Raw genomic sequence first — 13,078 nt, forward strand, 5'->3', positions numbered from 1 at the left:
TTTAACCGAAAGAAGAAGTGCTTTCCCATTGGAATATTTCTACATTGAAACTCATTGATCACCAATTTCAGAGGGGAAAGGTTAATCCATCAGTTTCTGTAACCAAACGGCACTGATGGAAATTCTTTAGGTGACATTCTGGATGAACTGAGCTTTCCATCTTTGCAAACAAAAGAGTGATATGACAAGTACGGTGTTCAGAACACATTTAACCAATTGATTTTCTCTCCTCTTGTAATAAGATCTAGAGACATATGAAAGAGCGTAGCATGAGCCAAGATTAAAGGAACTGCTTCATACAGGCGAACATAGGGGAACTGCATTATCAATAAAAGTACTATAAAGCATGTAGGCACCCATCCTTTTTCTTTATATAAAGTTTGTTATTGCAATAAATAGCTGTTATTGAACTGCTTGCCTTTTATTTCAGTTTTTCTGAATTTTATTTTACTCAGCTTTCTTGCGGTTTTGTGGTAAATGTTAGGAAAAGATGTTATGTTTTGTTATGGTCTCATTTTTGTGTTCACTAGTAAATCCAGACCAATTCTGGGTTTAAAAGTTGGATTTATCAGCCTTTGGGGCATGAGGAAAGACATGAGGGGAGGGAGGGATCTGACTTCAATTAATGTAAATATATTAAATATATTTTAAGGGTTTAATCTGTACAGTTCCATACAGTAATGACCCACCTCATTTTCCTTCCTTTTCCCTCCTTTTTCTCCCAAATTCAGCCCTGCTCTGAGTTTCACATACCCTCCTACACCAGTATCCCTCCAGCAAATGCATCAGCAAATTATAAGTCGTCAGCAAACCCTGGGTTCAGCCTTTGGACACAGCCCTCCTCTCATCCACCCTGCTCCAACTTTTCCTACCCAGAGACCTATCCCCGGCATCCCCAGTGTCCTGAACCCTGTCCAGGTCAGCTCTGGGCCTTCTGAGTCCACACAGGTGAGAGACAACAAAAGAAACCTTTGCACCCTAATAATTTAAAAATGAAAAAATGAAACAAATCACATTGTCTTTTTGGCAATTAATCACCACTGACACGGAGACCCTTCGATAACAGTTTTCTTGCAGCTATAGCATTTGCAGTCCCGTTATTATAAATCACAGGCATATACTCAGTGTTCCTGATTGGTAGCATGCCTTTTAGTCCTTATAAATATTTCAGTGTGCTGCAGCGGCTTCTCATTCCAACCTGTCTTTCCCGAGTCAGACAACTTAATACAGGTAGGGAGCAGAGAAGGGGAAAAAACACACTGAAACACTTAATGTTTTCAAGCTTAGCATCTTCACCTCAAAATCAGGCTGACTGGCATACCTCTGGACACAGAGTCACATTCTGCCATCCGGAATGGGTGTGAGTACAGAGCAGCTCAAAGATTGTACAGAGGTTTGAAGTTTTTTTTTTTTTTTTCCTCTGCTTTATGCAAAATTGGACTTAGTGGGTTGGAATTAGTCATTTCATTGAGCAAAGCTGTGTTCTCAAAAGCTGGAGATGTGCAGCAGGGAATCAGGCCCATAATGTGCATAGTTCTTGTTTTGTTTTTTTATTAACTCATGTGGTTTGTTTCCAGATGACTTGGGATAGGTTATTTATCAGTCTGGGAGCTGTTTGTCTTCTGGCTAGCTTTTACAAATGCAGAAACAGAATATACTGCTGTGGGAAGCATATTGATTTTTTGTGGGGTCTGTGCAAGTTCAGATATCTCTAAAAGATCTCTGGATTTCTACAAGATCCATTTGCAGGTGTAGATAACGGTGTTCAGTCTAGCACAGCAAGAGGGAAAACAAGATTCCGGCCTGTTTATGTCAATGTTAGTTTTGCTGTTGACTTTAGAGAATCCAGGACTTCATCTAGGATTTTTCAGCAGAGATATTCATGCTTGTGTTCAATTTTCCTCCCTGTCCATCATTGTAAGGGAAATACAATAAAAGAGCTGAGATGTTGCATACAGACATAAAGTGGGGAAACTTTTCCTCCAAGTGTAAAAAAAATCATCTTCTCGTGTTTATTCTAACTAGTGCATAGTGATTTCGCTTTTCAAAGTTGCCTTTCTGAAGTCATCATTATGTGGAAAATCAAGTCCTTCCTACCCCTCCCTGGCCTGACAAAAACAGCATTGGTTTGTAGCAAGGAATTACATCAAATGCTCTCCTTCCTGTTCCCTCCCTGCTCCATTACAAGGTTGAGTGATGCAGCTCTTCCACAAGTTAATGCTATGTAATTGAAACACAATGTAATTGCATATCCAATATAATTAACAGTGTAGCTTCTCCAAATAAAGTTGCTGAGCAGATGCTGCATATTTCTGTTGGGAGCTACATATTTATCACAGTCTAATTTTGTCTTTTTTGGGGGAAAAAAAAAAACACAAAAAACAAACAACTGCCTGCAGCAGAACAAACCCACAAGTGAGTCTGCAGTGAGCAGCACTGGAGATCCAATGCACAACAAGCGCTCCAAGATAAAGCCCGATGAGGACCTCCCCAGCCCGGGCGCAGGAAGCATGCAGGTATGGCCTTCAGCTTACAGTCATAAGCCTTTTTTTCTCACTGCTGGAGGGAAAGCACACCTTTCCCATGTTTTTAGCACTCCTGCCCCCTTAAAAGCCTTCATGTCGTACACACACACAGCTCATGGTAGCGAGGGACTGAGTACAGGATTTAACCTGAGCAGCGAGGCCTTACTTTGCTACAGAATGAGGGCAGAGAGGAAGGAGGCTGAGGGAGAAACGCCTCTGTTGGTTCACTGAGTGCTCCACCCGCTGTTCTCCACGGAAAAGAGAACCAAAGATATTTGTGTCTTTGTTCAGGATGGGTTTTCCATTCGGCAAAAATATTTATGCCACATGGACTTTTAACAGATCTTAGCACTGAGCTGCTTTGAGGCCTCGTTGTTGGCCTGCGGTCTCGCTTGCTGCACTTTCCTTACTGGTTGATCCCGCTGGTTTTAGTAAAGTGACTCGTGATTTACAGTGACGAAAGGCGGGTCAGTGAATCAGTGACTTGATCTTGTGAGAGAATCCATGAAAACATATAAAACAAGATCCATCTAAATCCCTCAGCAGGGTTGAAATGGAGAAATAGCATGAGTTCATAATCCGAACCGAATGTTTACGTCAACGTCGTACTCTCACCCTGAGCCAGCACAAGCTGGGAGAGGCATTCACTTTGAGGAACTGAAGGTGGAGAATCAAAAACCAAAATTAAATACTGTCTTTCCTTGCTTACCCCTTTTATGTACATATCATGGACAAGAAAAGACTGACAAGAGGACTGAAAATTACAAGTCTGTTCTTGGAAAGACTTTTATGTGCAAAACTGTCACTGGATTAGCAATGCAAACACATTTTGGATAACTGGTGATGCGATTTATGTCCAACTGTAGCAGTAAAGACAAATTCCAGTTAATTCAACTATATGGAATAATGTCTTTTTCACTACTACTACTTCTGTATAATTAGGGCAAGTGTGCAAATAAAGAGCTGCATAAATACAGGGAAAAGGAAGCGGGCCTTTACAGTTTGATTTTAACTGACATGTGAATGGATTTTATTTTTTATAAATTCTCTGCAGTGAATACTTCTGGGGAAGAAAAATACATTTTACACATATAGCTGGCACATGGTTTTGGTTTACCAGGCCTGTTTTGAGCTATTATATTTCGTAGACCAGAATAACAGAGTGAACTGAGGGTATAATAATCTGTTTCCCCCCCTACTCTGTCTTTCTTTCAATGCTGAAGTAATTCACTTCTCCTCCTCCATTTCAGAATTTCCTCTCTCCTCTCCTCATGCCTGTTTTTTTCTTCTCTCCAGGAACAGCCAGAAGGAATGACCCTGGTAAAGGAGGAAGGGGACAAAGATGAAAGCAAACAGGAGCCTGAAGTGGTCTATGAGACAAACTGCCATTGGGAAGGCTGTTCCCGGGAGTTTGACACGCAGGAACAGCTAGTGCATGTAAGTTAATGGTATTCAGGAACCGTGTTTTAAAACTATATGACCTTTTTCATGGGGGTCAGGTTCTCTGACCCTATGCTGAGTCAAGTTTCTTAGCTAACAGCACTGCAAACTGGAGAGGGGTTTATGAGTTTCTGAGAATAAAGAAAACTCTGAGCCACAGTGCTTGACCTGTTCAGTCAGCTAAAGCTTAGTGTAAAATTCAATAAAGTCTTCAATAGAGATTGTAATGGCTCTGATCCTGTAAGCCAGCAAACGCTATTTTGAGTTAGAGACTTTGATAGTTATTGAGTAATAGTAAGCTGGACATGAATTATTATTAACCTTTAGCCAAGTTTGATTTTTTTTCCCCAAAAGGGACTGTAACACTAGAAATGGGCAAGGGGAGTTCTTCCCCTTCCCTAAGGGTTTGCAGCTTTTTTGTATCAATTTACTGTTGTGTGAAAACTGAAGTGGATTATTTGGCTAAATACATAAAGACAGAGTTAGTTCAGTCCTTTTAGCAAAAGCAAACTGTAGGGTTCGCTATTTATGCAAACATATTAGCTGTATCTGTCTCGTTTTTCTTCTCCTCCATTTGCTGAAGGAAATTATTACTATTTTTTAATATTGTAAGCTAGAAAATGAACCACCAAAATTCAGAATGTAACCTACCAAGTACAACACCCCCCACCATTTCCAACCGCTTAGATAGTAGCACCTCTTAAATGTCATTGAGCTTATCTAAATACTCTGAAAAAAAATGAATTCATAGTACACATTAGAGAGGACCCTCTTCAGCAAATTGTCAGTGTGTCAGAATCATACTTATTGTAGAAAAATGTTTAATACTTTCCTGGAGATCTTGCAAGATCTATTACATAATATGGCCAATAGTACTGAAATAACATGTTGAAAAATGTACTTTTCCCACAAATTGAAAAAAAAATAAAAATCAACCATCATATATTTCCAAACACTATGCACAATGGTAAATTGATGCTGCAAAGCTGACTTCAGTAAATCAATGCCAGCTTTCACTTGCTGGGTGTGACAGCGTGATGGTGATGGAAATTATTCATCAAGTATTCAGTTTCTTATTTTTTATTATTGGTAGTAGTAGTAGCAGTAGTGACAGTAACAATAACAGTAATAATAAATTAAAGAATATCATGAACTGAACTAAAGGCAAATATGTGACCTTTTGGGGAGAGTTCTTTAGACACTTTTTGTGCAAAAAGTATCCTAACATTTTGATAGGACAAAATGAAATGTGAGGAGAGAGCCTTTTAATGTTTTAATATCTTTTTGGGAAGAAATTCTATATGAAAGGCTGCTGCAAAGGGTTGGACACATTTGAAAGATCAAGTGTCGGTCTTGCAATTGATTCTGTGCAAACAGACTGATTGACATCATCTGGTGCTCTGCACAGGCATGATCTTTATATCTGCTCATAATTGTAAGGCTAAGGCTTTATGATGCCTGGAAAACCGTTCTTAATATTCAGAAATGATCCCAGCAATGATGATAAATAATTTACACCAAAATATATGAAATAAAAGAGAAATTCAGAATAAAGGTGCCCTTGGAAATGAAAAAAAAAAAAGAAGAGGATTTTTTGAAGTTGCAGATACAAAATTTAATTGAATTCCACTGTGCCTGTTACCTAATAGCTAATGCTTTATAGCTGCAGGTGAATTAAAGTGGGATTGTTATTTAAAAAAAAAGAATTTGTTGTTTCTAATGTGTTTTCATAGCAAATCTGGCAGTATTATAAAGATCAACAGCAAGAATTCTCTGAAAAAAATGTATTCCTTATGGTTTTGCATGATGGCAACATCTGAAAAGGGTTTCTCCAGCCATAAACACAGGCAGAGGAAAAAACAAAACAAAACCAAAAAACAGGTTTCTGTGACACAAGGAGTTCTTTTTGGCAGGGCTCAAGATTTACATATGTTATGGCATTTAAGATTATGAGGCACAACTCCTGACTTGAGACCCTGAAGACAATAGGATCATCATCCTGATCACAACCATCACATTCAAGTAGCTCAAATCACACTGCCAGAGTCAGCGTGACTCAGGGATGGGGCCCTGCTTTGTGATTTCTTTTGCTGCTCTGGCAGCAGCCTGCTGTGTGGACTTGAGCGAGTTATTTCTGTCCAGAATTGCAAAAGGGCTTGAGACATCTAACTGTTTGAAAGGGTGGCCCTGCTCTGTCTCCCTCATGTTTTGTCAGCCCTTGATTGTCGCAGCCCCTTGATGCACACCTGCAGCAGTGCTGGAAATGAAGTCCGGATCTCGGTAGGGCTTCATGACAGAGCAGTCCCAGCTTTGCTTAAGTGTGCGGCTCTGGAAGAAAGTGTTAAGTCCCCAAGCAGCGGTTCAGTCCTTGAAAATCTCCCCACTGCTGTGGCTCATGGCCTCGTACCCAAGTACTTGTGGGTAAATATGAGCAGACGCAAATAGCCATGGCTGAGCTTCTGACTTGGTGTATGCACGTGTGCACCTGTGTTAGGCACAGAGAATGTGCCTCTGGCATGAGCACATCTTTACTCAGTAATATTTACATTGCAGTAGCAGGTGGAGGCCTTGTCAAGCCCAGAGTCCTGTGGTACTAGATGCTGCTTAAATGCAAAGGAAGGAATGGCCTGGATGTGGGCATTGGGTTGTCTTCACGCTGTGACTCCAGGGACATGTACGTCAGCCTCTTCAGTGCTGACTGGAGGTACCTGAGCTGGCTTGTGTACAGGTAGGCCTGTAGCTAGGATCATGCTATGCTTCCCAGCAGGTTCAGGGCTTTGCAGGATAATAGATATCAACCTTCACATCTTGCAGCAGGGCTCTTCTGTGTTGCCTCTGCGGGTGCTTCCTGGCCTGCTGGCAGACTTGGCAGAGCATCAGGTAGTTGCTCCAGCCGAGGCTGAAGTGTGGTTCGAAGTAAGATATTGGACTGCCACCTGGAACATCAAAAACACGGGTAACTTTCCTGTTTTGTTAATTTTACTGAGGGGTAGTAATCACCAAGACAGGGGCACGTGGAATAGATGAAGGTAATAAAAGGCTTAAATTGTCCTGGCAAGACTCATTCACATGACATCTGTCAGCATCCCTGTTTTCCCTGACAGTCAGTGGGGATGGTCTGTGTGAGAAGAGCTAGACGTGTTCAGAAGTTGGGTGGCTACCTGCATGTGATGTCATATCGTGTACCTTCTTGACTAACAGTAGTCAAGTGAACTCTGTAGTGAAACTGAGAGTGAGCTATGTAGACCTTTACGAAGGATTGCAAGGAAACCCTCTCCTGTCACCCACTCCAAAATTCGTATATTTTACTTGGAGGTATTCACAGCATCCTTTCACCTGTACAACTGTAGCTCTCTAAGCCAGTTCACTGAGCTTTGGAAGTTTGGCTGGGAAAAGAAAAAATTGTAAAATGCAGTAAAATGTAAGGTCATTTTAAATGTTAAAATGTAAGGTCATTTTTTTCAGAAGAAGACTTTAAAAGCATTCCTGTACATCCTGATAAGGCTGAGTTTTTGGGATTTGCTTGGGCTAGTAGTTTTACAATGAATGTCTTTTTTTCTCCCTTTTTTCAGAGGAATAAGGCTACTCTTTATGGCCATGCACATTTAATAAGGAATCAGACCCAAAACCTCCAGTGGTGCAGAACAGACTGTTGTTGCCCAAGCTTTGTTTCCGAAAATTTTAGAGGAACTGCAGTGTTTAGGGAAAAGATGGAAGGCTGTTGCTAGCTGGTTTTTTTTTGTTTGTTTGTTTGTTTGCTAAAGGGTTGGGTACATTAGAATGAATTCCAGTCCCACTAGGTAGAGTGGACCTCAGGACATCTTTTCCACAATACACATATACAATACACAATACACAAGCTCACATTATAGATATTATTACTCCCATCATGTACAGGATGAATCCACAAGTACATACACTTGTATTTTGAAAGAAGTAAGTGTGGGTTTGTTCGTGTATACTCCAGTTTTTCTGTCACATGAGGATAGCATTATTACCTTTCTGGAAATTGTAGAACCTGATTTACTCTGAAATCAAGAATAGGTGAATCAGATTCTAGCCATGTCTGCATTGCGTAGTGATGTGTAATATGGCATATATGAAACAGTAAATACAAACATACTTGTGTTTGAATATGTAGTACAGCTTTACAGCAGAAATAGCGGTCTTGGGCACAATGGTCAGCATACACTGGCATTTTTCTGCTTTATTTTCTGTAGTGAATTCCTGCTGTTATTAGTGTAAAATGTGGGCGCTAGTGATAGTGTGTTTAGGCCCCAAGAGACAATGTTTTCTGACTGAATTTATGAACAGGACCTGGGCTGCTATGAATAAATAACTAAAAAGCTACATAAAAGAATTGTTATTGACCCACCCAGAAGGCTTTGACATCGTAATGATTTTGGTGTGGGAGCTCTTATTTTCAAGCGATACGTGCCACTTAGAATTCAGCATGGTTAAATTTTCATGATACATACACCAAAAGGCAAGGTGTTAAACCATTCACATGCTCTGCCTTATTTATAGCACCCATCCATCCATTTTTTTTTTTCCCTCTCTTACAGTTAATAGAAAGATTCATGATTCTTCATGGTTGTCTGTGTAGTGTCTGACAGTACTGACTGCCCTGCTAAAGCAAGTCACTATCTATAATTGATATCCTTCTATGGAATAGGGCACCGGCTGCAATTGAAGGGTTTTGCTGAAAGCTCTTAAATCCTGACAAGTTCTGCCCTTGTTCTGGTTCAGTCGCTGAGCTGCACAGCTGGGATCCCAGGGTTATTTGAACTTGGTGCAAAAGGGGTGCGTGTGTTTCACATTAGCAAATCACAAAGTCGGAGAGCAGCATTAGAGCTGCTGCTGTGGTCGCCTGCCAGGTAGTCTTATTTACATTGCATTGCGCTTCTGTAAAGATTGCTCACGTTACCATTTGAACATGTGTGTTATGGATTTCTTTCTTTCCCTTCTTCTTATTAAAAAAAAAAAATCTTATTTATTTTAAAGCCTCAGTTTGCTGCTGGGGTCTTTATCATTCAGCTGTTTAATTAATTTCTCTGCCCAGCGAGATATTATAATTGGGCTTAGCTGAGCTCAAGTTTGTTTTAAATATGTGATAAATGCACTTGGGCGCCCAGAAGCTAATAAGATATTGTATATTTTTATAAATCTGCTTTTTGTTGCAGTTTGTCTTCTTTTTTTTCCCCCCCAGAAATCAGTTTAAGAATAAAATATTGCAAAAGCGTTAGACACTAAAGATAAAAGTTTGTTTAAGAAAATTATCCTTCAAGGAAATGACTGAAGTTATTGTTAAATATTAATACAATGGCAATCAGAAAAATGCAGTCCTGCCTATTTCTCATCCCCCTTGCTGTGTAGCCTTGATGATAATTATTTTTTTATTCAAAAGCATGCTTGAAGAACTGCAGAGCTATTTTTTGTTAGTGTTTTCTCCTTAATTGTGCAGCAATAAAATTCTCTCGTTGTTATATTTGATTAGATGAGATCAAAAAGCCCTAAACTGACAGCGATGGCTTACACTCAGAATTTCATTTGCTGAGGTCTTCCTGCCTTTCTTCCAAGCCCTGGTGACTGAAGCAGTCCCCTGGCAATCCCCTGGGCAGTCACTCTTAATGCTCTGCCAGGCTCTCTTACTGCACCTCACTCAAAAGGAAAGTTTCTTGTGTTTCTCAGGTACCCATATGTTGCCAAGGTAGTCGCAGTGTGCTGAAGATACCCAGAAGAACCATTTTGTGAGGTTCCCTGAGCTGAGTTTCTGAAGGTTTTTGCCCTCTGCTCCTCCATAAAGCCTGGGCTGTATCCACAGACTAGCTCAGCTCAGGTTTTCATAGAATCATAACATGGTATGGGCTGGAAGGGGCCTTAAAGACCACCCAGTTCCAACCCCCTGCAATAGGCAGGGACACCTCCCACCAGACCAGGTTGCCCAAAGCCCCATCCAGCCTGGCCTTGAACACTTCCAGGGATGGGGCATCCACAGCTTCTCTGGGCAACCTGTTCCAGTGCCTCACCACCCTCTCAGTGAAGAATTTCCTCCTAACATCTAATCTAAATCTCCCCTCTTTTAGTTTAAAACCATTTCCCCTGTCCTGTCATTATCTGACTGAGCAAAATTTGATCTCCATCTTTTTTTATAAGTTTTGCAGCATCTGCAGTGATTTGGGGTGCCTTCATCACCTCAAAACACTGAAAAACTTGGTTTACTGGGAGATGGGGAGCACACTGCTCTCTGAGGGACCAGACCCTTTAGGAGCAGGTCATTTGGGACACCCAGAAACAGGGACACCTAAAGTCAATAGACTTTTGAAACTCTCCCGCCCTCTTACTGCTCTTGGCCTATGGCTTCTTCCTCAGCTCCTCTGTCATTGGAGAAGGGCAGGTAAGGACTGGAGGGAGTTTCACCTCTCTACACTAAAAAGGATCCAACTACAGTAAGGGAATAAGCCACTCCTTGAGATGAGAGCAGTTCCCCTGAGTAATAGCTGCAGTGACAGAGCCGTAAATGAACGGAAGAGTCACGCTTTGCCTACCCCTGAGCTGACAATGATGTGGTGCTGTTCACATTTGTGTGGGCAGGCATCTACACCTTGAAGTAGGCAATTAAAAAACAGCTGCCCCAGAAGGCAGATTATCCTCGGTGCATTAGCTATTTCTTTTCTCTTGGCTCTGGAGGTATGCTTGCAACTCCTTGTGGTACAGGTGAGGCCCCAGCCCCTTCACAATCCAAAAGGGATTTGGTGGCACTACGTGCATGTGAATATGTGCAGGGATTTATTATTATTATTATTATTATTATTATTATTATTATTATTATACTTTGCAGAGGCTGTTTTCAGTGCATTTCCATTATGATTTTGTTTGGTCCTAGTGCAGTAACACAGAAATGCTTCATCCCGAGTCTCATTGTGTGTGACAATGGCAGCCACTGCCCTGAAAGGTTCAGAAATGTTTCCTTTAAATTGAAAAGAGTAAGGAATAGATAAGGACATGAAATCCATTATAGTAATCTTTTTTTTTTTTTTCCCTGACAGAGGGAGAATGTTTTACGTACAACAGCAAAGGTATTATTTTTGTTTGTTTTGTTTTTTTTCCTGGTGGTTTTATTCTATTTCATCTTATTTTATTTTTTGCTCTGCGGAGTCTAGACCCTGCCCTGTATTTGGAGAAGCAATGCTGTGTGCAAAAGAAAACGTTCTTCAAGTGATACAAGCCCAGGGCTTGGACTGAAGGCTGGGACAATTTTGGGAAGGCAGGGAGCTGCTTTAGAGGCAATCAAATACCATGCAAAGTTTTTCTTCAGCTTGTGCATCCCCTCAGTGTATTGGATCTTTGTAGTTGTGAGGGAGGGAGGGAGAGGAGAGAGAGGGAGAAGAGATTATACAGCAAAAGTAAATAATTGTGAGAAAGATCTGTACAGAAGTTTGGAGTGAATGTTTAGTGTTTAGATTTCAAAATCTCCTCCTTGCTGTCCATGTAAAGGCAAAGTTGTAATTAAGACGCCACCTTACTGTGCTAGGTTATAGGCAGCTGAACCTGCAGCTTTAAAGTGCGCCAGAACAGTGGCATTGTTTGTGTCCCAGCAGTTCATTACATCCCATCCCAACGCTAATAAAGCTGGTCTCTGCCCCTAAGTGCATGTTCACTCTCTCTTGGTTTCCACAGCGGTATCTAACACAGACTTGTTTCCCTGAAGTACGTCTTTTAACCCCCTCTCAGAGGTAACCATGTCAGTGCCGGAGGGTTTTAAGGTTAAGTAACCACAGACGGACCTCGCTGCTGTTTTCTCTGTGCTCCGTGGAGCACCAGCAGCCTCCAGGGTCCAGCACAGTTCCCGCTTGCCTTCCCGGCACATCCCTGCTCTGCACCACCGCCGCGATGCCCTCTGCCTTCCAGCAGTGTTAAAAGCCAGCGCTGCTGCTTTGTGAAGGGATCTCATTTACTCTGGGCTTGACCTGAAGGCCAGCTGTGCTTTGGCTGGGGTCCTCTCGAGCACTCCAGCATCAGCAGTTCCCCTACCTAGAGTCTGGCTTTTGATGAATCACAGAGGAGAAGGGGAAAAAAAAAGTGGGGATTTTTTTTTGATAGAGAAAGGTTTACAAAAAAATAAATCCACCCTAATCTGTGAAGTATTAAGAGGGGATTTAGAGTGAGAAATGTAATCATTTTTTTATATTTTAATTCCTCTGTAATTAGCATTTCTTTCACAGCATTAGGAAAACTTGTTGTTACTCTGCTGCTGCTATGGCTACTGTTCATGTGAATTGCCAAAGTCATTGCCTCTGAATCGGTGTCCCTGAAAGAGATTGCTAAGCTATGCTATGTAGTTGAAGTAGCACTTCCTTCTGGCTGCTGCGGGTAGGGACTGAGCAGTGCTCCTCCTGTGCCCGGAGAAATTACTCTAGCCTTTTAGATTGAAATTAGAACAAGCGGGCACTTTAATGCGAAGGCCACGCATGACAGTGAGCAAGGCTTGGCGGCTCTGTGTGGTTTTAGTCACAAAACACTTTTCAGATGGTTTGTGGACATACGCATTTATTTAGTGTTTATTTGCCCTGACAGCTGAGCTAGTGAGCTCTTCCAGGTTAGTGATGTTTCATGGGTGGCTCCCAGTTTTTTGGGGAAGTGTAGGATAAAAAGCTGGCAGCCAAGTCCCAAGGGAGACCATGCTGCCTGAGTGATGAAGGCATAGACAGAAGTAAAGCTGCAAAGTGAGCTGGCTCTTCAGCTCTTGACTCTGGTTGGCATATCGTGTAGAAGAGAGAAAACAGAAATCGCTGCCTGCTGCTTTTGCTGCCTGGGCATTGCAGGGAATGTTGGATGTGTGCATTGACGGATACCATTCAGCCCTGTCCAAAGGGCCAAGGTAAAGCATGTTTCCCTGGACAGAGCTGCCATTTCTGTGCAGGTTTTTCCTGCTGTGCTACTGCCGACCGAGTGATTTGCTGTTATGTAGCTTGTCTTGTGATGGTGAACCAGTGGAACATCTACAACACGCTTCCTGGAGGCCTCTGTTCTGCATGATGTGTTTCTGCACTGCTTTTGTCACCCACCTCAAGAAGAGTAGGATTTTATCTTCCTACCTTCCTATCTTTGTC

The 13,078-nt window shown here is 41.7% G+C and overlaps 1 protein-coding gene across 12 annotated transcripts in view; it reads left to right on the forward strand.

The window, feature by feature from the left end:
• GLI3 (GLI family zinc finger 3) overlaps positions 1-13,078 on the forward strand; it is a 217,767-nt gene that overhangs the window by 172,514 nt on the left and 32,175 nt on the right. For 11 of the 12 annotated variants that reach the window (XM_048046387.2, XM_048046391.2, XM_066992190.1 and 8 more), the window contains 3 exons: positions 732-948; positions 2,400-2,516; positions 3,822-3,962. In XM_048046387.2, the coding sequence (XP_047902344.2) occupies positions 732-948; positions 2,400-2,516; positions 3,822-3,962 (475 nt within the window). The remainder of the gene's footprint in view (positions 1-731; positions 949-2,399; positions 2,517-3,821; positions 3,963-13,078) is intronic. The other variant, XM_048046392.2, reaches the window with a different exon arrangement.

This window comes from Anser cygnoides, chromosome 2 (genome assembly GCF_040182565.1).
Source record: "Anser cygnoides isolate HZ-2024a breed goose chromosome 2, Taihu_goose_T2T_genome, whole genome shotgun sequence".
NCBI lineage: Eukaryota > Metazoa > Chordata > Aves > Anseriformes > Anatidae > Anser > Anser cygnoides.